This window comes from Leucoraja erinacea, chromosome 37, assembly GCF_028641065.1.
Source record: "Leucoraja erinacea ecotype New England chromosome 37, Leri_hhj_1, whole genome shotgun sequence".
In the NCBI taxonomy this organism is placed as follows: domain Eukaryota; kingdom Metazoa; phylum Chordata; class Chondrichthyes; order Rajiformes; family Rajidae; genus Leucoraja; species Leucoraja erinaceus.
The window spans coordinates 10,124,647-10,150,975 of NC_073413.1; the positions used below are offsets into that span (position 1 = coordinate 10,124,647).

The 26,329-nt window shown below is 45.9% G+C and overlaps 1 protein-coding gene across 1 annotated transcript in view; it reads left to right on the forward strand.

Moving 5' to 3' along the window:
• Positions 1-26,329, forward strand: part of LOC129713940 (casein kinase I-like) — a 49,822-nt gene that overhangs the window by 11,769 nt on the left and 11,724 nt on the right. The window contains 6 exon segments of the mRNA XM_055663351.1: positions 14,267-14,377; positions 19,423-19,469; positions 19,471-19,490; positions 19,854-19,941; positions 22,399-22,627; positions 23,595-23,765. Coding sequence (XP_055519326.1) covers positions 14,267-14,377; positions 19,423-19,469; positions 19,471-19,490; positions 19,854-19,941; positions 22,399-22,627; positions 23,595-23,765 — 666 coding nt within the window.

Consider the following 26,329-nt stretch of genomic DNA (forward strand, 5'->3'; position numbering starts at 1 on the left):
GTAAGATACTGACAGACCCGCACATCTTTGGGACGAGGGGATGGGGAGAATGTGCAAACTCCACACAGACAGCACCAAAGGTCAGAATTAAACCCAGGTTTCTGGTATTGCGAGGCAGCAATTCTACAGCTGTGCCACTGTGCCTCTACTAATGCTGAGAGAGGGGGTGGTGGATTTTGGCAGGGAGGGGGGGTACAGCATAGTGATATTAATGAGTAAAGGATGGGTTGTAATGTGGGACTGGGTAGGTCCTTTGAAAGGGCTGTGGGCATTTGGGAAAGAGTAATGTGAGGACTAAAGGTCACAGCCTTAGAATAAAGTACATTCCTTTAGGAAGGAGATGAGGAGGAATTTATTTGGCCAGGGGGTGATGAATCTGGAATTATTTGCCACAGAAGGCTGTGGAGGCCAAGTCAGTGGAGATATTTAAGGCAGAGATAGATAGATTGGTGATTAATACAGGTGCCGGGTTATGGGGAGAAGGAGTCTGTGGAATTCTCTGCCTCAGAGGTGGGGTTGAGGCAGGTTCTCTGGATGCTTTCAAGAGAGAGCTAGATAGGGCTCTTAAAAATAGCGGAGTCGGGGATATGGGGAGAAGGCAGGAACGGGGTACTTATTGGGGATGATCAGCCATGATCACATTGAATGGCGGTGCTAGCTCGAAGGGCTGAATGGCCTACTCCTGCACCTATTGTCTATTGTTAGGAGGGATAGATAGATCAGCCATGATTGAATGGCGGGGTAGACTTGGTGGGCCGGATGGCCTAATTCTACTCCTATCTCCTATGACTTTATGAAATGTTGGAAGAACATAGCAGATCAGGCACAGCAGAATGGCCTAATTCTACTCCCATCGCTTCTGATCTTATGACATGCCTAATTCTGGCTTCAGAGCAGGCATCGGAGTTGTGGTGGGAAGTGAGGGAAGTAGTCCTTCTGCCTCAAGTGAGTGCCGTTAAAAGCTTAGCGATTGTGGCAGTAACCGTTTGCATTCTAAGTGTTCTTTTTATGTTCCTTTGGGATTGAGCATGTGATGAGTTGGTTTCAGCAGTACATACACTTAAGAAATCTAATGTCAGTGCTGATGAAGTTTAAACAAATCTTGCTGTCTGTAGATCAGGGTGGTGTGTGGATAATTGAGTTACTCAGCAGATCCAGCAGCACGGGTGCTTATTTTGATATGGTTGTGGAATGTGTTGCCATGATAAAATACAGTAAAACCCTGTGTGTAAGAAGGAACTGCCGGACGAAATGTGTTGGAAGGAACGGCAGATGCTGGTTTAAACCGAAGATGGTCACAAAATTCTGGAGTAACAGCGGGTAGACAGCATCTCTGGAAAGGAGTGGGTAATATTCCGGGTCGAGAACTTTCAGACATAGTCGGGGGTGGGGAAGGGGGGGGAAACGAGAGATATAGACATATGAAAGATGAAAAATGAATGAAAGATGAGGAACAATGATGAAAGAAAGAGGCCAATGTCAGCCATTTTCCAGATGCGAGCGGGTACCTGGTGTGACTTGGGTGGGAGAGGGACGGAGATAAAGGGGATGCACGGGTTACTTGAAGTTGGACAAATCAATATTCATACAGTGTGTGAGGAAGAACCATACCTTGAGTCTGAAAAATGGTCTTGACCCGAAACGTCGCTCATTCCTTCTCTCCAGAGATGCTGCCTCAGCCGCTGAGTTACTCCAGCATTTTGTGTCTACCTTCAATATTCATACCACTGGGTTGTAAGCTGCCCAAGCAAAATATGAAAACTGCAGATGCTGGTTTACAGCGAAAATATACACAATACTGGAGTAGCTCAGCGGGTCAGGCAGCATCTATGGAGAGGAGGAATGGTTGCTGTTTCATGTCGCTAACTGTTTCTGAAGAAGGGTCTCGACCTGAAACATCACCTTTTCCTTTTCTCCAGAGATGCTGCCTGACCCGCTGAGTTACTCTAGAATTGTGTGTGTGTGTATATCTTGCAGTAGAACCCTATTCATCTTGCACGCTCTGCACTTTGATGCGGAACTGGCAGACTTTGCAACCTGCTGGATGTTTTTCCACACGATTGACTTTTGCCAAATCTTGCGTAAGCTTACTTTGCTTTCGATTCTGCTTGCCACTGCTATCAGTTTACTTCAAAGTTCATCTGAATTCTGCTGGTCCTTCAATGTGATTTAGTAGCCCGAGGTTTTGCAATTTGAACTGCACGAGATGCTGACATGATTTTGTACCGTGCATTTGGTTCCTGAATCTCAGACTAGTCACCGCAGTGCACTTTATAGATGATGTGTACAACAACCGTGGTCTGCCTTTGGTGACATAGATGAGTGTTTTGTTTATTCGCTAGAATTTAGGAGATTGAGAGGGGGATCTTATAGAAACTTACAAAATTCTTAAGGGGTTGGACAGGCTAGATGCAGGAAGATTGTTCCCGATGTTAGGGAAGTCCAGGACAAGGGGTCACAGCTTAAGGATGAAATCCTTTAAAACCTGAGAAGAACTTTTTTCACACAGAGAGTGGTGAATCTCTGGAACTCTCTGCCACAGAGGGTAGTTGAGGCCACTTCATTGGCTATATTTAAGAGGGAGTTAGATGTGGCCCTTGTGGCTAAGGGGATCAGGGGGTATGGAGAGAAGGCAGGTACGGGATACTGAGTTGGATGATCAGCCATGATCATATTGAATGGCGGTGCAGGCTCGAAGGGCCGAATGGCCTACTCCTGCACCTAATTTCTATGTTTCTATGTTTAAGAAGAGACAGTAACCCTAAGATTTTTGCCTCCATCACAGTGAGGAGGTGCCTGGTGAACTCACTGTGGTGGATGATAATTTGTATTTATTGTGTGTTTTGTTGTTTATTATTACATGTATGACTGCAGGCAACGACATTTCGTTCAGACCGAAAGGTCTGAATGACAAATAAAGGATCTAAGTCTAAGTTTGTGTCAAGAAGGGGGCGGCACAGTGGTGTAGTCTGAAGAAGGGTCTTGACCCAAAACGTCACCCATTCCTTCCCTCCAGAGATGCTGCCTGTCCTGCTGAGTTACTCCAGCATTTTGTGTCTAACTTTGGGTTAAACCAGCATCTGCAGTTCCTTCCTATATAGTAGCGCAGTGGTAGAGTTGCTGCCATACAGCGCCAGAGACCATGGTTTGATCCTGACAAATGGGTAAGATTTGGTATTCATTACCTATGGGTACTGTCTGTACGGAGTTTGCATGTTCTCCTTGGGACCGTGTGGGTTTCCTCCAGGGGCTCTGGTTTCTTCCCACCTTCCAAAGACATTGTAGGTTAATTTGTTTGGTATGAATGCAAGTTGTCCTTTGTGTTTTTGTAGGATAGTGTTAATGTGTGGGGATCGCTGGTCGGTGCAGGCTGGGTGGGCTGAAGGCCCTGTTTCTGTGCTGTATCCCTGAACTAAAAAAAACGAAATTATTTTCTATGAGTTAATGAGTAATTAAGTCACCCTCCCTCCCAAGTTCTTGACAGTGGTGTCTTTCAGCCACAAAACCTGATTATGTTGAGATAAACAAGGAACTGCAGATGCTGGTTTATACCAAAGATAGACACAAAGTGCTGGAGTAACTTAGCAGGTCAGGCAACATCTCTGGAAAGAAGGAATGGGTGATGTTTTGGGTCTGACGAAGGGTCCTGACGCGAAACGTCACCCATCCTTTTTTTCTCCAGAGATGCTGCCTGAGCTGCTGAGTTTCTCCAGCTATCTGTGTCTGTCTGTCTCTGATTCTGTTATGGGCCTGTCTCACTGTACGGGGTAAATCAAGAGCTCTCCCGAGTTTTAAAAAAAATCGAACTTGTGGAAAACACGTAGAATGTATGTAGCGGGTACGTCGGAGCTCGGGATGTCTCTTAGCGACTCGTAATGCTAACGGCAGGTACTCGTGAAGATTTTTCAACATGTTGAAAAATGTCCACGAGAGCCCCGAGTACCTACGAGCGGCCATTACCGTAATACTCCGAGTTCGAATCGGGGGAAACTCGGGAGAACTCTTGAATTAGCTCGTACAGTGGGAGAGGCCCCTTTCGTGGTGATAGTAACCCAGTCAAACATTAAGAGTTCGGTACAGCTCGAGCTAGGGATGCAGAACAACGTGAGGTCTTGTACAATGCTGGTTTATAGCTTTCCATTTGTTTACCGGGGTATATTTTAGCCAAATCAGTCTCTATTGGGGAGCTTGCTTGTAAGCTTGACATTCCTTTGCAGTGATCAGGCACGTTTGTTGGAACTGGTTTTGCAGCTTGCAAAACATAATGAAATTCTCGGATGTTGCCAACATGCTTCGTCAAAGCCAGGAAAAGTGTTGATCAAAGTTTGTGGGAAAGAACTGCAAATGCTGGTTTATACCAAAGATAGACACAAATTGCTGGAGTAACTCAGCAGGTCGGGCAGCATCTCTGGAGAGAAGGAATGGGTGACGTTTTGGGGTGAGTCAGGGGAGAGGTAGGAATCTTTCTTCAGATAACTTTTTTGATCAAATTCAATTGATTTTCTTTCTGAAACTTGGATTACCTCATTGTCTCAAGGAGAAAAATATTTAAAAAAAAATTCTAGTGTGTCGAAAGCCAGAGCTAAACTCGCAATGTATGTGCCTCACTAAAACTGGTCAGTTTGCTTTTTCTTAATTTTCACATCAGTGAAGTTGTTTGTGTTACATCAGGGAATCGGAACTCAAAATAAAAAAAGATATTGATGTTTTGGATCTGACTCTTTTTCAGTCTCCATTCTAAAGCGTAGTCCAGAGGAGGTTTACGTGGATGATCCCAGGAACGCATGGGATAATGTATGATGAGCGTTTGACGGAGCTGGGCCTGCTGTACTCACTGGAGTTTAGAAGAATGAGGGGGGACCTCATTGAAAACGTACAGAATAGTGAAAGGTTTGGATAGAATGGTAATAGCCTCAGAATTAAAGGACATTCCTTCAGGAAGGAGATGAAGAGGAATTTACTTAGTCAGATGGTGGTGAATCTGAAATCCTATGACAGAGAAGTCTGTGGAGGCCATCAAGGCAGAGATTGATTCTTGATTAGTATGCTATCAGGGGCTATGTGGAGAGGGCAGGAGAATGGGGTAGATAGATCAGCCATGATTGAATGGTAGAGTAGACTTGATGGGCTGAATGGCCCAATTCTGCTCCTGGAACTTGTGGGCTGCTTGGGGGGGGGGGGGGGGGGGAATTAAATGTTATCTAATGGGTGGAATTTTTCCAAAGTATCAATGAGACCTTGGTTTAAAATTTCAAGGGGAGGCATTAAGCTGGCACAATCGAAGCTTTTGTTGAGCTGGGAGTTATCTGCTGGCTTAGCTAGCGTTTGTCCTTCAGCGCTGCTCCAGCAACTGATGTGGATGTTGTTGTTTGTCAAAACTCCCTCCCAAGCTCTCCTCTGCGCAGCACAAAAGTATTAAACTCATTGGCTGTGAAGTGCTTTAGAGTGACACGGTGGTGTTGAGGTAGAGCTACTGCCTTGCAGTGCCAGAGACCCATGTTCGATCCTGACTATGGTTGCTGCCTGTACGGAGTTTGTACGTTCTCATCGTGACCGTGTGGGTTTTCCCAGATTGCTCCGGTTTCCTCCAAAGACCTACAGGTTTGTAGGTTAATTGGCTTGGTATAAAATGTAAAAAGAATTGCCCTTAGTGTGTGCAGGGATCGCTGGTCATGCAGACTCGGTGGGCCAAAGTGCCTGTTTCCGCACTGTATCTCTAAACTAAACTAATCTAAACACCGTGGTCGCAAAGTGTTACATAAGCAGAATAAAACAAGACTTTTGATTTGCTTTACTATGCTAATGAAGTCTTTAATGGTCAGTTGAAAGGATATTTAGAATCCCTTAATAAGCTGGTGCAGAAGTACAGTTAACTAGACGTGTTGCAACTTGTCCTAAAACTGGCTTGTGTTCCACAAGTTTAATAACATTGGGGTTTGAACTGGTCTCTGCCCTTGGGTCTTTCATTTCCATCTGTATAACCGGGATTTCAAAAGTCATTAATTAGGGAAATATCTTTCATTTCTTTGTTGCTCGGCAACAGATCTTGCATTTAAAAAAAAAACACTTATTCCTTGTCTTCGAAGTATGTGTGTTGAGTGCTTTCCTATATCTTTTATAACACCGCAATGTACCATTTCTTGGTTGAGAAGGCATGTTATTGGTGCTGTATGTTCCTGTCTAATGGGGGAAACTGTAGGCTGGTGCAACTCGGCATGTCTGGCAGCATCGCTGGAGAAAATGAATGGGTGAGGTTTTGCATCTGGACCCTTCTTCAGCTATCCATTTCCTCCAGAGAACATCACCCATCCATTTTCTCCAGGGATGCTGCCTGACCGTCCGATTTAAACATAGAAAATAGGTGCAGGAGGAGGCCATTTGGCCCTTCGAGCCTGTACCGCCATTCAATGGTAATCATGGCTGATCATCCACAATCAGTAACCCGTGCCTGCCTTCTCCCCATATCTAGAGCTGTATCTAACTCTTAAATTGATCCAACGAATTGGCCTCCACTGCCTTCTGTGGCAGAGAATTCCACAAATTCACAACTCTCTGGGTGAAAACCTTATTTCTCGTCTGTTTTAACTCTGGCATTTTGGGTCTATCTTTGGTGTGAACCAGTTCTTTTTTTAAATTACATTTAAAAACTGTAGGGTGGCGTGTTTTTATACTAATAGAACTATGGTCACTGATACCAAACTGCTTCCTCACTAGCCTCACTTTCCCTGTCCTATTTCCCAAAACTAAATCAAGCTTTGCCCTCTTGAGTTGAATCTTTTATATTGCCTGAGGAAACTTTTTGGAACACTTAACAAATTTCACCCCTCTGACACTTAGCATTATGGTTGGCTCAGTCTAAAATTAGGAAAGTTAAAATCCTCTACCATTATTCTTGCAACTCTCTTACAATTTCCCTGCATGTTAATTCCTCTAATTGGGGGCTTTAGTGCAATCCCAACAAAGTGATTGCAGCCTCCTTGTTTGGTTTGGAGATACAGCGTGGAAACAGGCCCTTCGGCCCACCGAGTCTGCACCAAACTGCGTTTCCCCCGCACACTAACACTATCCTAGGGACAATTTGCACTTGTTGTACCAAGCCAATTAACCTGCAAACCTGTTCGTCGTTGGAGTGTCGGAGGAAACCGAATATCTCGGAGAAAACCCACGCCGTAACATGTACACGGAGAATGTACAAACTCCGTACCGACCGCATCCATAGCCAGGATTTAACCCTAGTCTCTGGTTCTGTAACGCTCTAAGGCAGCAACTCTACTGCTGTGCCACCGTGCCGCCCATTTCTCAGCTCCTCCAGTAAAGCCTCACTGAATGTTCCCTCAGTAACTGCATCTCAGAATATTGCCACGTTTTCCTAAATCCAAAATGCAACTCCCCAATCTGATTTTTCCATTACTTCTATAAAACCAGCATCCTGGAACATTAAGCTGCCAGTCCCATCTTTCACTTGGCCATGATTCTTTAATAGTTACACTATCCCACCCATAAGGTGCCATCTATGTCCCGAGGTCCTGCTTGTCTGTAATGCAGTTTAGAGATAAAGAGTGGAAACAGGCCCTCTGGCCTACCAATTCCAAGCCCAGCAGTTGTCCCCGTAGACTAGCAACAAACCTACACACACACTAGGGACAATTTATAATCTTTACCAAAGCCAATCATTATATCCAAACCTGTATGTCTTTTGGAGTGTGGGAGGAAACCGGAGTACCTGGAGAAAACCTTCTGTATGTCTTTTGGAGTGTCACGGGGAGAATGTACAAACTTTGTACAGACGACACTCATAATCGGGATGGAACCCGGGTCTCTGGCGCTGTGAGGCAGCAACTCAACCGCTGCGCTTCCTTTTTCATTTTCCCTTTTCTAATTTGGGTGCAACCCATTCTTCTTGTGCAGGTCACTTCTTCCCCAGAAGGGATCCCATTTCTCCACCAAAATCAGAATCCCTGCATCAGCCTTTTAGCCACGCATTTAACTGTACTATTTTGTCATACCTAATCTCTCGCGTTCGTGGAACTGTGAGTAATCCAATTTGTACAGTAACAATTGGTGACTTGTGCAATGGTATCCTTTTGCGGTGTGTCTGGGCTTGTACACTCATCGGTTGATGTACAAGAGAGAACTCGCTACCCAAAGTCACATGAATAGGAACTAAGTAATCACTGGCTTTAAGGTGTGGGAGCTTACTTTAGTTCAGAGATGCAGCGCTGAACAGGCCCTTCGGCCCACCGAGTCCGCACCGACCAGCGTTCCCCTCACAATAACACTATCCTACACACGCTGGGGACATTTTTTTTACATTTATACCAAGCCGCCCCATTTGTACAATACCATATTGTACTGTAACGATTGGTGCGGTGGTATCCTTTTGCGGTGTGTCTGGGCTTGTACACTCATCTGTTTATGTACACGAAAGCTCCCCACAGTTTGAATCGCTACCCAAAGTTGCTTGATTACAGGAACTAAATAAATCACCTGGCTTTAATGTGTGGGACATTTGTGTTTTAGAAGACAAATTGAAACCTGCTCTTGATAATGCCAAAAAAGTTGCCTTTTCTCTAGCCAGTCATTGGCTAATGGTAATTCAGCAGTTATATGACTTTTTATGATCTGCTTTATTACTTTGAAGACTCCCATGATTCTGCGAAATGAGGTTGTTATGGAGAAAGCCTACGTGTGAATGGGCAATATAACCCTTTGAGTATGTAGGAAGGAACTGAAGACACTGGATTAAAACTGAAGATAGACACAAAATGCTGGAGTAACTCAGCGGGTCAGGCAGCATCTGTGGAGGAAAGGAATGGGTGAGGTTTCAGGTCGGAACCCTTCTTCAGACCCCTCGAGTCCACCTTCATTCCAAGTAAGATTACGGGTGGTTGATAACTCCATCGTGCAAGTCTTCTGCATATAGACCCAAACAATTGCCGCAAGAGTTAACGACCAAAGCTTGCTGATATTAACTGCTCCCCACATTCAATTTTGCAGCATCTCTTCATTACTAGCTTGCCCTCCACAACCCATGTGAGCATGCAGGTCGTCCAGAACAATATTGGTGTTCAAAGATCATGGTGATGAAGAATCACCTGGTGCTTCTTTAGTTAGCACCTCTACCAATGTAAAGCACTTTGGTCAATGAGAGTTGTTTTTTAAATGTGCTATAGAAATAAAAGTGACTTGACTTCTGTAGTCTGCATGGTAGTACTTCAGACTTTGAATAGTGGCCCATAAATGGAATGATGCAGGCAGCATCTCTCTATAGAAGGAATGGGTGATATTTCGGGTCGAGACCCTTCTCCAGACGTCTCGATCTAAAATGCCATCCATTCCTTCCATCCGGATATCCTGCCTGTCCCGCTGAATTACTCCAGCATTTTGTGTCATAAATGGAGCAAGTTCCCTTTAGTACCCAAGAAAACCATGAATCTGTCTTGAACATATTTGGTGATTGAACAAATTTCTGAGGTATTAAAAAAGTAAACAGAGTTCCCTGAAAAGATTCACATTAGGAAGCCATCTCTAGTCTTTATACCTTCTACAAAAACTGAATAGATAATTCACAGAATCTTAAATAGCTCCTAAAAATTGCTTAATGCATCAATCAAAACATGTTGCACATGCCACACAAGATATTGGAACACTAGGAACTGCAAATGAAGGTTTACAAAAAAAAAGGGCAAAGTGCTGGAGTAACCGTTGAACGCTACCTGACCCGAAACGTTAAATGTCCATGTTTGCCAGACCTGCTGAGTTACTCCAGCGCTTTGGGTCTTTTTGTTTATTAACCGGCATCTGCAGTTCTTTGTTTCTATACTCTTGGATATTGAAACTGCTGGTCAAATTCTTGGGCAAAGAGATTTTTAAAAAATAATTTAGAGATAAGGAATGGCAGCAGGCCCTTCGGCCCATTGAATCCGCGCCAACCATGATCCCCATGCACTAACACTATCCTACACGCATTAGAGACAATTTACAATTTTATCAAGCCAATTGGCCTACAAACCTGCACGCCTTTCGAGTGTGGAAAGCAATTGGAGCACCTGGAGAAAACCCACACAGGTCACGGGGGGGTGAACGTGCAAACTCTGTACAGACAGCACCCGTAGTCAGGATTGAACCCGGGTCTCTGGCGCCTTAGGGCAGAAACTCTACAGCTGCACCAGTTATTAAAGAAGTTCTTTGGAGGGAGAAAGATGGAGAGACCTGGTGTCAAACTAATTCATTTTCTTGGAGAAGAGAAGTGTATATCTGACTTAATATTAGAGTATTATATAAATGGAAGATGTGACGTGGATAGATGCAACTAGTTCCCACTGTGGGTGTACGCTCCCTCCCACAGTTCGTTCTAGAACTACTTATTTTTACATTTCATTGAGTGTTCGTGACTCATGCCATTCATTTGGGTTTCTATTTCTGTGATCAGAGGTAGAAACTTTGACATCTCCGTGACAAATTATTAGAATGCGCTACTCTCTCTGCGTGTTTTCTTTGTGCTAGGGAATGGAATCTTAGCACTCTAGAGGCTGGTGAAATCAAGGGATATGGGGAGAAGGCAGGAGATGGTTACTGATCGTGGGTGATCAGCCATAATCACAATGAATGGTAGTGCTGGCTCAAAGCGCCTCGTTTATGGAGGGCCAGATTTGTGAAGATCAAACTTTACACAAATTCTGTTTTTATAAAACAAAAAAAACAAAAAAAACATTTGAAGAGAAGAAAAATCACTGCAACCTAAAAACACATCCACGTTCTCTAGAGATGCTGCCTGACCTGCTGACTTACTCCAGCACTTTGTCTTTTTTTGTAAATGAGCATCCGCAGCTACTTGTTTCCAAAAGAACATAGTAGTGTGCATAGAAATCTAAGGCTGCTGTTGGGCCGTTCCTTTGTTAGCCCAGATAAACGAGAAACATTGCCATTGTGCAAGAAAATAATATTCTTCCCCAGATAAAACTAGTAAACACTGCCCAGTCCATCATTGGCTCTGACCTTCCTTCCGTCGAGGGGATTTATCGAAGTCGTTGCCTCGGTATCATCAAAGACGCACACCATCCTGGCCACACACTCATCTCCCTGCTACCTTCAGGTAGAAGGTACAGGAGCCTGAAGACTGCAACGACCAGGTTCAGGAATAGCTACTTCCCCACAGCCATCAGGCTATTAAACCTGGCTCGGACAAAACTCTGAACATTAATAACCCATTATCTGTTATTTGCACTTTATCAGTTTATTTATTCATGTGTTTTGTAGTCAATGCCTACTATGTTCTGTGTACTGAAGCAAAGCAAGAATTTCATTGTCCTATCAGGGACACATGACAATAAACTCACTTGAACTTAAAAACGTCCCCAGATAAACTCTTGGGTCGAACATCAGTTAAGATTGGAATCTGGAGTAGTTGGTAGTTTAGTACTATTATGGAGGACAAAAGGGATTTCAATTAGCGATCTTTAAAATTAGAAGTTAACTTTGGAAATGCGGAACTGCAGATGCTGGCTTACACAAAAGGTTGCAGTGCTGGAGTAACTCGGCGGGTCTGGCAGCATCTCTGGGGAATATGGATAGGTGACATTTTGGGTCGGGATCTTTATTCAGACTGCAGAAGGGTCCTGACCAGAAACGTCACACCTGCTGAGTTACTCCAGCACTTTGGACAAGAGTGCAAGACCCCTTTAGTTTGTACATTGTAGTGTCAAGAATAGATTCTGGTTTTCATTTGCCCAGAGTGGCTCTTAAATTCACAGCCACTTAACCCTGGAGGGAAATTAGCATTTTATATAACTAACAGGATGTATTTTGGCATCTTTATTTTGTTGAAGAGTACAAAAATGTAATTTGCATTATATACTATTATTTTAATTTCATTCTTATTTCTCATTTTCTTCAGCACAATGACAGCTGCTGTGCTTTGTAAAGGCCAATACCATTTAATTGTTGTTGTTCAAAGTGAAACTCGGTTCTTTGCCCGTACCAGTAGAGCCTACATTTTAAATATTACTGGACTGGCAATTAGTGCAAAGTTATCTAGTCAGACTTGCTTGCCAAGACTTGCCCTTTTCCGCAGGTTGTTCCTGTAATAGCAGGATAACACGGTGGCGCAGAATGGAGTTGCTGGCTTACCGCACCAGGGGCGTAGGTTTGATCCTGACCTCGGGTGCTGATTGTACAGAGTTTGTGCGTTCTCCTCGTGACCTTCGTGGGTTTTCCCCAGATCAGCCCTGGTTTCCTCCCAAACTCCTAAGACGTGCAGGTTTTTAGGTTAATAGGCTTCTGTAAAAAATTATATTATCCCTAGTGCATAGGATGGGACTAGTAAGTATGGGAGTCACCGGTCGGCATGGACTTGGTTGGCCGAAGGGCCTGTTTCAGGCCTGTATCTCTAAACATCCTCTTAAGTGCAGTCATGAATGAGCTGTCCCGTTGCTTCCGTTAGGACACCATGGCATCCCGGCAGAGGCTGTGTGGCATGGAATTGTTGGGTGGATTCATGGGTTTTGTGCACGAAATGAGCATAGAATTCACTCTGGGGAGAGACGTGACTGTGGATGCTGGAATTTCTAGCACATAGACCAAAAGTGCTGGAGGAACCAGTTGCGTTCAGACCATCACCCTGAAGAAGAGTTCTGAAACAAAACATCACCTATCCATGTTCTCCAGAGATGCTGCCTGATCCGAGTTACTCTTGCACTTTGCGGGGTTTTTTTATGTAACCCAGCATCTGCAGTTCCTAGTTTTTACACTTTGTTTTTTTATGATAGAAACTGGCTGCAGTTTACTTTGTTTTCTCCTAAATCAAAATATGTTGCAAAAGGGGTTCCCTCCTGAAGTGAAGTACATTGTTCATTAGTTCTAGGAACACAATAAGGCCATTTGGCCCATCAAGTCTACTACATTCAAGCATGGCTGATCTATCTTTCCCTTTCAACCCCATTCTCCTTCCTTCACCCCATAACTCCTGATAACCGTATTAATTTAAAAAAAATCTGCCATCTCTGCCTTAAAAATATCCATAGACTTGCCCTCCACAGCCCTCTGTAGCAATGAATTCAACAGATTCACCACCCTCGGACTCAAGAAACTCCCTCTGGCCTCCTTTCTAAAGGTACGTTATTTTATTCTGAGACTAACTCCTCTGGTCCTAGACTCTCCCACAAGTGGCAACATCCTCTCCACATCCACTCTGTCCAAGCTTTTCACTATTCGGTAAGTTTCAATGAGGTCCCCGCTCAGCCTTCTAATCTCCAGCGAGTACAGGCCCAGTGCCGTCAAACGTTCATCTTTATGCAAGGACATAGCTTCTGCACTGAGGTTCTCGCTGGTGGATTTCAGGGCCAAATGGAGATGGTTGCCCTTTTAGAGCAGTGCCCTTTCTGACTTTGTTTGCAAACTCTTCAGCAGCTAGCTTGCAACTTTCAGTTTCTGCTGTGTACTGAAGGTGCTATCCCACTGTGGACCTGATGGACTGTGGTCTTTGATATTATTCATCGTTTCAGTCAGGCAAGAAATTCATGGGTAGTTTCCCAGCCGAGGTTAATCCCAGAAACTACAGTAACTGTCCCTTAGGAACTTGGTGTTTTCTTTTCCTTTTTCTATAGTTATAAGACCATGGGTCTAATTTAAACTGTCTCGCCAATCTAACTCAGCCAGCTGTGAACATAAATTGTTTGAGCGTGTATTGTTTAGCGCCACACCAAACTGGTTCTATCCAGGCACAAAAAGCTGGAGTAACTCAGCGGGACAGGCAGCATCTCTGGAGAGAAGGAATGAATGGGTGATGTTTCTGGTCGAGACCCTTCTTCAGACTGGTTGGGAGAAGACAAAGGACAGATCTAGACGGTGAATGTAAAGAGATAGAAAAAATGAAGGAAAGATATGCAAAAAAAGTAACGCTGATTAGAAAACAGGCCATTGTTAGCTGTGGGCTAGGTGAGAACGAGTACAGATAATGAGACTCAATATGACTTTGAAGCTGGTACGATGTGGGGGGGGACACACACACACACACAAACTGTTCACCCGCAACGCTGATTACACTGCGAGAGGGATTTACAAAGTCAGGTCGGGTTTACTGAAATGGCCGACGTTCCGCTCCATAGCGTACTACACGCCAGCCCATTGGTTTTAGCAGCAGTGCACTATCTTGTTTGCTATAGGATCTTTGGTTGTGAGCTCTGTTTTGGGATGGGAGGAGAAGGTCCAAGAGAGGTCAAGTCGTTCTTTTACATTCTTCTTCTTTCCCCCCCCCTCTGTTTTTCAGGTGCAAACATAGCTACTGGAGAAGAAGTTGCGATAAAGTTGGAATGTGTCAAAACGAAACACCCACAGCTCCACATTGAAAGCAAGTTTTACAAAATGATGCAAGGAGGAGGTGAGTCTGGGAGCAGCAGTGTGTGGAGACCAGCCTGGAGTGAAAATGTGACAACTGTCTCTGGCCTTTCATCGTCTGTACCTGTATTGTTGCTTTTTCTGCCATCCAACCACAAATGTTTGCCCGCCCCCCAGACCTACACAATTACAGGTCCACCACTGATTATTTTCTTCAAGTACGGTGACGCAGTGCTAGAGCTCCTGCCTTGCAGCGCCGGAGACCTGGGTTCGATCCCGACTACAGGTGCTGTCTGTACAGAGTTTGTACCTTCTCCCTGTGCCCGCGTGGATTTTCTCTGAGATCTTCGGTTTCCTCCCACACTCCAAAGCCAATCAGGTTTGTAGGTTGATTGGCTTGGTATAAATGTAAATTGTTCCTAATGTGTGTAGGATAGTGTTGGTGTGCGGGGATCGCTGGTCGGTGCGGACTCGGTGGCTGACGAGCCTGTTTCCGAGCTGTATCTCTAAACTGAAGACTGAACACCCTTGGTTCCAGAGCCTTACTGTATTGAGGAGGCTCATGTGCTTCGGTGGGAGGCAAGATACCGACCTGCAAATTTGGTTCAGAAGTCGGCTATGGGAACAGATCTGCCGGCTCCGGGTGGGGCAACTTTGACTGTCCGAATGGCCGCAGAGGTCCCGATGAGGTAGAGATCTGCCGCCTCATCCAGCCTAGGAGCCACATTTTCAGGGGAATTTCAAGAGTACTCTGGTAATTTTGTCCTGTTTAAAGGAGGGGCCAGCCCACCAGTGACTGGAAACATAGAAACATAGAAATTAGGTGCAGGAGTAGGCCATTCGGCCCTTCGAGCCTGCACCGCAATTCAATATGATCATGGCTGATCATCCAACTCGGTATCCCATCCCTGCCTTCTCTCCATACCCCCTGACCCCTTTAGCCACAAGGGCCACATCTAACTCCCTCTTAAATATAGACAATGAACTGGCCTCAACTACCCTCTGTGGCAGAGAGTTCCACAGATTCACCACTCTCTGTGAAATATAATTTTCTCATCTGTCCTGTGTTTCTGTTCACTCGTTTAATTGCTTCTCTGAAAACATTAAATGCCTCAGTCTGAAGAAGGGTCTCGATCCGAAACGTCACCCAATCCTTCTCTCCATAGATGCTGCCAGTTCCCGCTGAGTTACTCCAGCATTTCACGTCCATCTTCGGTGTAAACGAGCATTTGCAGTTCCTTCCTACACAAATGCCTCGTGCTGTTCTCTTGCACTCTTCATTTCCTGGGCGAGTCCAAATGAAGAACAAACTGAAACCGATGTAATGGAGACACAGCTGTGAAATCACTTTGAACTGTGAAGATTAGTTGTGAGATTCGGCTGAGAGTACCTTTTCTCCTCCTCTTGAAAGTTTCTGTTTGTTATTGACCAAATGTCCCCACTGTGGTGCAGTGAAAAGTTGCATTTGGTCTTTTTTCTCTTGTTTACTGTTGGGTGTGAATTTCAACAGGCTGAAGCTAATTGAAGTTTGGGGTGTTGTAAGAGGATGGATGTGTCGAAACTGATGAAACCGAAGTGCATTTGCGAGAAGAGGAACTTGGATAAGCTTGGGTAGTTTTCTTCCAGCATTGGAGGCTGGTGGAGGGACCTGTGAGTGTTTGACAGCACTGGGCCTGTACTCGCTGGAGTTTAGAAGGTGGGGAGGGGGGGGGGGGGGGGGTACTGTCCATGGCTACTGTGATTGGAGTTCAATAATCACAACAGACTTCCCTCATGGATTTCCAGACTCAGCAGCTTGCCTTTTTGATGCTTGTTGGTTTGGATAAGTTAGGATGCAACGTTAGGTTAGGGTAGATTAGGAACTGCAAATGCTTGTTTAAACCAAAGATAGATGCAAAATGCTGGAGTAACTCATCGGGACAGGCAGCATCTCTAGTGGGAAGAAATGGGTGACGTTTCAGGTTCGGGTCCTCGACCCAAAACGCCACCCATTCCTTCTCCCCAGAGACACTTGTCGCTTTACCCCCCCCCCCCCTTGACTCCATTCAAGGACCCAAGCAGTCTTTCCAGGTGCAGCAGAGGTTCACCTGCACCTCCTCCAACCTCATCTAATGCATCCGCTGCTCTAGATGTCAGCTGCTCGACATCGGTGAGACCAAGCGTAGGCTTGGTGATCGCTTTGCCCAACACCTCGGTTCGCACTAAGCACCCTGATCTCCCGGTGGCTCAGCACTTCAACTCCCCCTCCCATTCCGAATCCAACATTTTTGTCCTGGGCCTCCTCCATGGCCAGTGTGAGGACCACTGTAAATTGGAGGAGCAGCACCACATATTTCGCTTGGGCAGTTTGCACCCCAGTGGTATGAACATTGACCTCTCTAATTTTAGGTAGTCCTTACTTTCTCCCCCCCTTCTCAGCTCTCCCTCAGCCCACTGGCTCCACCTCTTCCTTTCTCCTTCCCACCCTCACATCACTCTGAAGAAGGGTTTCAGTCCGAAACCTATTTCCTATTTCCTTCGCTCCATAGATGCTGCCTCGCCCGCTGAGTTCCTCCAGCATTTTTGTCTACTTCCACTATGTCTATCTTGGTTTTGGTTAGGTTAGGATGTTGAGATATTGGCTGGGATGCCAGTAGTCCTCCTTGTTTGCTCAAATGTTGGCTTTCATGTCGAGCAAAGTTGCTCTTCAGTCTTCTGGAATTCAGCCCTGGTCTGAACATGGGCCAAAGAAATGTGATAAAGATCTGGAGCAGAGTTGCCTTGTGTGAATTCTAAACTTGGCATGGACAAGTATGTTTATTTGCAAGTGCATGCCGCTTGACTGTACTGTCAAACTTTCATTTCTTTACATGGAGACTGGGCACTCGCCGTCTAGATTTAGATTGGTCTGGTGCTTGAGCAGTTTTAAACATTGGTGCTTGAGCAGTTTTAAACGTTAAAAGACACAGAGTGCTGGAGTAACTCAGTTGGTCAGGCAGCATCTCTGGAGAACATTTTGGGTCGGGACCTTTATACGCTGAAGAAATTTCCCACCCAAAACGTAATTTATCTGTATTCTTCAGAGATGCCCCACGTCGGCACCCCTGAGATACTCCAGCGTTTCCCGCAGTATTTTTAACTTGCATCTTCTTCAGAGGTGCAGTGTTTATGAACATGGACTTGTGTGACTACACGCAATTTTTAAGATGTTTGAGCAGTACTCTCGTGTTCCTGCTGCAATGGTTTAGTTTAGAGATATAGCGCGGAAAAGGGCCGTTCGGCCCACCGTGGCTGCACTGGCCAACGATTTCCCGCACACTAACACTATCCAACGCACGCAAGGGACAATTTTACATTTATACCAAGCCAATTAACTGACAAACCTGAAGGTCTTTGGAGTGTGGGAGGAAGCCGAAGATCTCGTCGAAAACGCACGCAGAAAGTATTAACTCCGTACAGACAAGCACCCGTAGTTGGGATCGAACCCACATCTCTGGCGCTGTGAGGCGGTTGCTCCACCACAATGTCGCTCGCCCTTGTGTACGTGAATGTGAGCACAACACTGAATCGCGTCTAAAGTGGCTGCTTTAAAAAATTTTAATTATTTCTGAAGTTGTTAATATTCAATTGGATCCTGATCCAAAATGAATAATATTGGGAATATCAGAACAAAGTATAAAACTTACAACAAATCAAATCAATGTTCTAGATTACGGTATAATAGCTGGGGGGGGGGGGGGGGGGGAATTAATATACTAAGATTTTGGAAAAACCCAACAACCCCCACAATTAAAATGTGGATTACAAAAATGTCTGAGACCTTACACTTGGAAAAAGTTAGACTTGTCTTAACTGACAAATCAGAACTATTTGCTAGAATATGGTCTCCATTTATTGATTTTCAAAAGAGGTAAACTGGTTCAACACAGAAGCTGGACTGAAACCTGAGCTCAGGATCGGATAAATAACTACGGACATATCTCCAAAATTGTTATTGGTAATTTTCTTGGTTTGTTTTTCTTTTTTTTTTCCTTCTTCTTCCCTCCCTCTCTAGATTCAGATTCAGATTGAAACTTAATTGTCATTGTGCAGTGTACAGTACAGAGACAACGAAATGCAGTTAGCATCTCCATAGAACAGCGACATAGAATATGAGCAATAAATAAATATATTTACGTGCATACAGTCATAGTAGCAATTAGTTTTTTCTGATGGAAGGAGTGTCCGGAGGGGGGGTGATTAGCAATCACGGAGGTACAGTGTTGAGTAATGTAACAGCTGCAGGGAAGAACCTGTTCCTGGACCTGCTGGTCCGGCAACAGAGAGACCTGTAGCGCTTCCCGGATGGTAGGAGGGTAAACAGTCTGTGGTTGGGGTGAGAGCAGTCCTTGTCGATGCTGAGCTTTGAGTTTATAGACCTTTCTTTTCAGTTCTATCTTTCAAAAACTCTAAAAAGAACCGAAGCTTTGTGTGAATGTAATTGATAAACAATCCGTGTTGCTATTATGTGTTTACACTTCTAATTTAAAAAAAAAAATTGATAAATAAAGTGGTTGCTGATGGTGTCTGCCAGATTTGCTGTTGTATGTATGAGCTGCCTGCTACTGCAGCAAAAACATCTTCCAGTTCTTGAGTCACCAGTAAGTGTTGACAACACGGTCAGAACAATTGGGTCATGTGCAAATGGTGTGTTGTCAGCAAGCTGCAGCCGCCACCGTTGTCAGCCAAGTGTAATTTCCTGGCAGGAGGAGGTCAATTATAACAACTGCTGGTTTCCTTCCAATTGAGCAGGATTATGTTATTGTCAACCCGGTAGTTTGCTTGGTGGTTAGACGCCAAATGCTGGAGTGACTCAGCGGGACAGGCAGCGTCTCTGGAGAGAAGGAATGGGTGACGTTACGGGTCGAGACCCTTCGTAGAAGGGTCTCGTCCCGTAACGTCGCCCATTCGAAGAAGGGTCTCGACCCGAAACGCCACCCATCCAGAGATGCTGCCTGTCCCGCTGAGTCACTCCAGCATTTGGCGCCCACCTTCGGCGTAAACCAGTCTCTGCATTGCCGTCCGCTCGGTGGTTAAGTGCGACTGACGTCTGGATTTTCTTGCCCGCAGTTGGGATCCCGTCCATTAAATGGTGCGGAGCGGAAGGCGATTACAGCCATGATGGTGATGGAGCTGCTGCGGGCTCGAAGGGCCGAATGGCCTACTCCTGCACTTAATTTCTATGTTTCTAGAAGGGTCTAAAGTCCCGTGCGTCTCCCATTCGACCAGATGGTATGTCAATACACCCGAAACGCCATACAATACAAATTTATTGTCATGCTGCCTGTCCCGACTCAAGTCAATGTTGCATTTCCACAGCCATACAACAAAGACAATGTCCTACAGAGTACTCTGCATTAAATTCCGCTCGGTCCATCACAGTGAAGCCACTGTGTGGAAGGCAAAGTATTTTCTTGCCCCCTGTTCTCAATTTCTCGTCCATTAAATGGTGCGGCCCCCAGGCGGGTGAATGATAATTCCAACGTGCCATGGTGATGGAGCCGCTCGGGGCCCAGCCTCGCCCCTCTTCAACTTCTGCTCCAACGCAAGTTCAGCCGGGCGACCGTGCTGCTCCTGGCGGACCATGAAGCCGTGCCATGCGATGTTCGGTTCCGACTCATTCGTGACCAACACTGCACTTGTCGAGTCCAGAGCTGAACACACTTCCGGTAAGCGGTGCATACTCTGGTGTCATAGAAACCCGCGTGCAGCTCCCCCATTCCCCCTTCAAGCCTGCACCTGCGGCTCAATATGCTGGATGGCTGATCATCCAACTCATTCGTGATCTCGCACCTGCCTTCTCTGTACCCCCTGATCCCCTTAGCCACAAGGGTACATCTACACTCCCTCTGTCCTGTTGCTTCTTGTGCGTGTTGGTGGAACCGGGGGCTGCGACGTGAACGCTCTTTCCTTGACCCCCCCCAACGTGCAACTAATCTGAGCAGTGCAACTTGAAAATGGGGACAATAGACAATAGGTGCAGGAGTAGGCCATTCGGCCCTTCAAGCCAGCACCGCCATTCAATGTGATCATGGCTGATCATCCCCAATCCGTGCCCCGTTCCTGCCTTCTCCCCATATCCCCTGACTCCACTATCTTTAAGAGCCCTATCTTGCTCTCTCTTGACAGCATCCAGAGAACCGGCCTCCACTGCCCTCTGAGGCAGAGAATTCCACAGACTCGCCACTCTCTGTGAGGAAAAAGTCTCCGTTCTAAATGGCTTACTCCTTATTCTTAAACTGTGTGGCCCCTGGGGAAGGGTTGATGGAACCACTGAGCTGCTGCCTCACGGCGCCAAAGACCTGGGTTTGATCCTAACCTTGGGTGCTGTCTGTGTGGAGTTTGCACATCCTCCGTTTGACCTGCGGCTGCTCGGATTTCCTTCCACACGCCAAAGAAGTAGGCAAATTGGTGAGAAAGTGGGGTATAGCATTGAACTAGTGTGGACTGGGTGGGCCGAAGGACCTGTTACCATGCTAAATCTCCAAGCTAAGTGTCCAATCTCATGTTCAAGAAGGAACTGCAGATGCTGGAAAATTGAAGGTAGACAAAATTGCTGGAGAAACTCAGTGGGTGCGGCAGCATCTATGGAGCGAAGGAAATAGGCAACCAAAACGTTGCCTCTTCGCTCCATAGATGCTGCCGTACCCGCTGAGTTACTCCAGCAATTCTGTCCAATTTCATGTTGACCATCGCAGGTTTTGTTGGTGTGAGATGCAGCTGATTTTGCTTTTCGATTTCTCATTGTCCTGGCACTAGTTAAATAGTGTTTGAAAAACAAGGAACTGAAGCAATGGTTCACAGGGGCTAAATGGAACAAATGAGGAACCGTAGATTGTTAGTTCTTTAAAAAGCTCAGATTACGTATCAATTGTTTAACGCGAATAAAAAATCCCTTGCTGGCGATCTGAAAAAAGGACATTAATTGATGGAAATGCTCAGCAGGTTCGGCAGCATCTGTAAGAGGCAAAAGTGCACGCTGAGGTTCAAAATGTAGAGGAAGAAGGGAACAAAAAGGGAAGTTTGTGACAGGGGTGAGAGAAATTAAATAAAAGGCAGGGAGGTGAAAGAGGGCTATAATGGGACACAGCAGAGGACGAAACGAGGGCGGTGACTCTGAAGGCTGTGGAGGCCTTGTCATTGGATATTTTTAAGGCAGAGATAGATAGATTCTTGATTAGTACGGGTGTCGGGCGGTTATGGGGAGAAGGCAGGAGAATGGGGTTAGGAGGGCAGCCATGATTGAATGGTGGAGTAGACTTGATTCTGTGCCAGAGACCCGGGTTCGATCCTGACGACGGGTCCCTGCGACCTGCGTGGGTTTTCTCTGGTTTCCTCCCACATTCCAAAGATGTGCAGGTTGATTGGCTTTGGTAAATTTGTAAATTGTTCCTAGTGTGTGTGTGTAGGATAGTGCTAGTGTACGGGGACTCGCTGGTCAGCATGGACTCGGTGGGCCCAAGGGCCTGATTCTGTGCTGTATCTCTAAACTAACCTAAAATCGATCTGGAAAACGAATTGGCTTCTTGTTCCGGGAACGATCTTCTTCCCAACAACCATCAGGCCATTGAATACTACGAACTCCAACTAAATAACAATCTGCTTGGGTTGGGTTAGGAACTTTTGGCATTGTGTTGTTTTTGCATTATATCGAGCTTTTTAATTTACAAAACTTTTTGTTTAATACTATCTGATGAACTTTGTGTTTGCAACCAGTTGTGCTGCTGCAAGTAAGAATTGTTTGGTGGTGCAGCGGTAGAGTTGCTGCCTTAGAGCATTTGCAGCCCCTGAGACTCTGGTTCGATCCCAACCAGGATTCTGTCAGTGGGGAGTTTGTACGTTCTCCCCGTGACTGTGTAGAGTTTCTCCGAGATCGTCTGTTTCCCCGGCACGGACTCGGTGGGCCGAGGGGCCTGTTTCTGCGCTGGATCTCTTGACTAAGCTAAAAAATACCTGGCCGGAGTAGACCGCCAAATGTGGGGTGTCTCCAATGTTAATCACTGATGTACAATTTCTTTGTCTTTCTTCACTCTGCCACCTCTCCAGATCAGTCGAATTGAGTACATTCATTCCAAAAACTTCATCCACCGTGATGTTAAACCAGACAACTTCCTCATGGGCTTGGGCAAGAAGGGGAATCTGGTTTACATCATCGACTTTGGCCTGGCCAAGAAATATCGCGACGCGCGGACTCACCAGCACATCCCATATCGGGAAAACAAAAACCTGACTGGTACGGCGCGGTACGCCTCCATCAACACCCATCTGGGCATCGGTAAGTAATCAGTGACTCGCATGTTGCGGTCGGTGAGTTAGAGCTGCGATCGGCCACTTTGCATCGCAATAGCCATGATCAGCCATGATCATATTGAATGGCGGTGCAGGCTCGAAGGGCCGAATGGCCTACTCCTGCACCTAATTTCTATGTTTCTAATACCTGCACAGAAGTGACTTTGTAGTTCCTGGCAATAATATTGGAGGTGGGGGGGAGGAGGGCAGGGGTTGGGAAGTGGGAAGAGAAGGTCGGAGGAAGATAGATCTTCAATGACTGGGGAGGGAGCTTGTGTGTGTGTGTGAGAGTGATAGGAATGGGGGGGGGGGGGAATAGATTCCATGAATAATGCTGCAATTGGACTAAGGAGAGGGAGCAGGTCTCCTTAACGAACTGAACTTAATTAAGTTTGAACTTTAAGCTTTAAATCTTACGCTTAAAGTTTTTTAAGCTCAGTTTTAAACTTGGCATTATGTTCGACACAAGCATTGTGGGCCGCAAGGGTCTGTTGCTGTGCTGTACTGTACTGTTGTAGGTTTAATGAACTACCATGGTGGGTATATGGAAGGAGCTGCCAGAGGAGGCGTGTACTAGAACAACAAGCACAGAGAATCTTGAAGCTATGTTCTTATGGTGAGAACCCGGCATGAGAGGGGGGGGTGGAGGACTGGCATGAAGAACAGTGAATAAAAGGTAAAGTGAATAAAAAGGGGGACTGGGCCGGGTGGGGGGGGGGGGTATAACTTTGGAAGTGCCCTTTATGGATGGCACTTACCTTGGCAAGTTATGCAAGCAAAGAATTTCACTGTGATTTGTCACAAAGTGTTATATTCTCTTGTACTGGGGGGGAAATTGAGCGATGCTTTGTGTTAGTGTATTTAGAGAATCCCTTAATGCCATTGCTAGTAACTCTGAATTAAATCTTGGCTCCTGACTTTTTTTAAATGAAAAAAAACAAAAATCTCCACAGAACAAAGTCGCCGTGATGACCTGGAGTCACTGGGTTACGTCCTGATGTATTTTAACTTGGGCTCGTTGCCATGGCAGGGACTGAAAGCGGCCACTAAACGGCAGAAGTACGAGCGTATCAGTGAGAAAAAGATGTCAACTCCCATCGAAGTGTTGTGCAAGAGCTACCCGTGTGAGTGCCGCTGGTGTTGTAATGGGCATTTGCTTTCCGTTCGGGTAATCGGGGCATCGTGTCAATTCCTATTTACCACCGGGCGGCGCAGCTGTAGAGTTGCTGCCTCACAGCGCCAGAGGTCCGGGTTCGATTCTGACTACGGGTGCTGCCTGTACAGAGTTTGCACGTTCTCCCCGTGACCTGAGTGGGTTTTCTCCGAGGTCTTCAGTTTCCTCCCGCACTCCAAAGACGTGCAGGTTTGTGGGTCAATCGGCTTGGTACGAGAGTAACTTGTCTCTAGTGTGTGTGTAGGACAGTGCTAATGTGCGGGGATCGCTGGTCGGCATGGACTCAGTGGGCGATGGGCTTGTTTCCGCGCTGTGTATCTCTAAACTAAGCGCCCTTGCTTTTGAAGTTGAGGATTCCCTGCCAAAGTCCATTGGACTCTGGAGGCCATTGTCTTTGCATGAAGATAGGAGAGGCAGATGTCATTGTAACTGTGTCATGGATGTCATTGTAACTGCCAGGCCACCAGCCCCTATCTAACCTCGCGCATGTTCTGCAAGGTTCACAGAGGAAATCAAAATGTTGAAGTTTCCGCCCTCATTTGTACACTATTGTGCCAATAGCTCAATTTTGTTATTAGTTAATATGTAGTTTAGTTGAGAGATGCAGCACGGAAACAGTCCCTTCGGCCCACCGAGTCCACTCCGCCCAGCGATCCCCGCACACTAACACTTTCCGACGCACACTGGCAACAATTTACAATTTTACCAAGCCAATTAGCCTACAAACCTGCACTTCTTTGAAGAGTGGGAGGATGCCAGATCTCCCAGAGAAAACCCATGCAGGTCACGGGGAGAAGGTACAAACTCCATACAGAGAGCACTCATAGTCAGGATGGAACCCGGGTCTCTGGCACTGTAAGGCAGCATCTCTACCGCTGCTCCAGCGTGTCGCCCCTAATGTACATGCTATCAAACCAATGACTAGACTGCATGGATAGGAAATGTTTGGAGAGAAGCGGGGCAAATTGGACTAGCTTAGATGGGGCATCTTGGCAGGCAAAGACGAGATGGGCCAAAGGTCCTGTTTCCATGTTGTATGACACTGATTCTTTTGGTGTCTGCAGCTTACCACATCACCACAGAATATGTATCTACTTGTTTGAAATCACAAACAAGCACACTGCTGTGAACCAGTACAGTGTAATGACAGGTACAGGAGTGAAAGGCTCTGTACCCCAGAGCCTATGGCTTGTATCACGGAATTGACGTGCCCAATTTTTATTGACTTCAAGGCCTAAGAGTGTTTCATTATCTTACGTACTGGGAGTGGAACTGGGACTGCCCACGGAAGTAAGCCAGTTGAAGCTTTTACTAACATCCTGCTGAACTCTGAACAGTTGGGTGTATATTAGCAGAGTGCTTTTCAAGGCTGGCAGCTTGTTCAACCCACACCGAGGGAACGTGGCATTGCATTTAACCTTGCATAGCATCAGTGAACACCATAATCCCTTATGTTAGGATTAATATGGAAAAGCTATTACGAAATTGAAATGTTTTGTTTGTGTACCTTTTAATGCAGGTGTTTGTTTTACTACCTGCTCATTAGGTATCCCATTATGTTAAGAGCTCTGGTAACTAGCATCGTCTGGTCTTGTCCATACCAAATGTCTGGACCTACTGTTGATATGAGGGTGGTGAATCTGTGGAATATAGTGTCGCAGTAGGCTGTGGAGGTCAAGGCAATGGATTTTTTTTTAGTCAGACAATGACAGATTCTTAATTAGTATATGTGCCAGGGGTTATGGGGTGAAGGCAGGAGAATGGGGTTGAGAGGGGGAAAGGTAGATCAACCACGATGGAATGGCAGGGAATAGACTCAATGGGCCGAATTGCCGAATTCTCCCTAGCATTTATGAAATTGTGGACCTGTAGCAGACGCGGAGTTGTCCGTTAAAGAACGAGGCAGACACGAAGTTTGTCCGAAATACAGGTTCTTTATTCAACGGTAGACAAAAGTGCTGGAGAAACTCAGCGGGTGAGGCAGCATCTATTGAGCAAAGGAAATGGGTAACGTTTCGGGCCTAAACCCTTCCTCAGACTGATGTAGGGTGTGGGGGGGGGGGGAGACGGAAAAAAGAAAGGAGGAGCCAGAGGGCTGAGGGAGAGCTGAGAAGGGGAAGAGACAGCAAGGGCTACCTTTATTCTGTATTCTACACTAACTCTCCTCACCCACCAACACTGTGCGTGCGCGATTAACCCTTAAATACTCCCCAGGGGCACCCGTGACCAAACTGTCACCCCCTACCTCTCGTCATAGGGACACCCCCCCCCCCCCCCCCCCCCCCCCCCCAACAGCTGAAGGTTATGTATAAAGCGTGGTCCACCGCCCTATATATTTGAAGAAGCACAGAATTCCGGTTACATTTGGTGTGTTCTTTGTTGACTATCGGTGAGTTTTGTATGCTTAGCGTCTGACGGAACAAGTTTCTGAGTTGCCCTTCCCTGCGGTTCTTTAAATATGTGCTTCAAATCCACGTGTCAATGCCAAGGTTGGGTTCCTGGTAAATGTTTCCT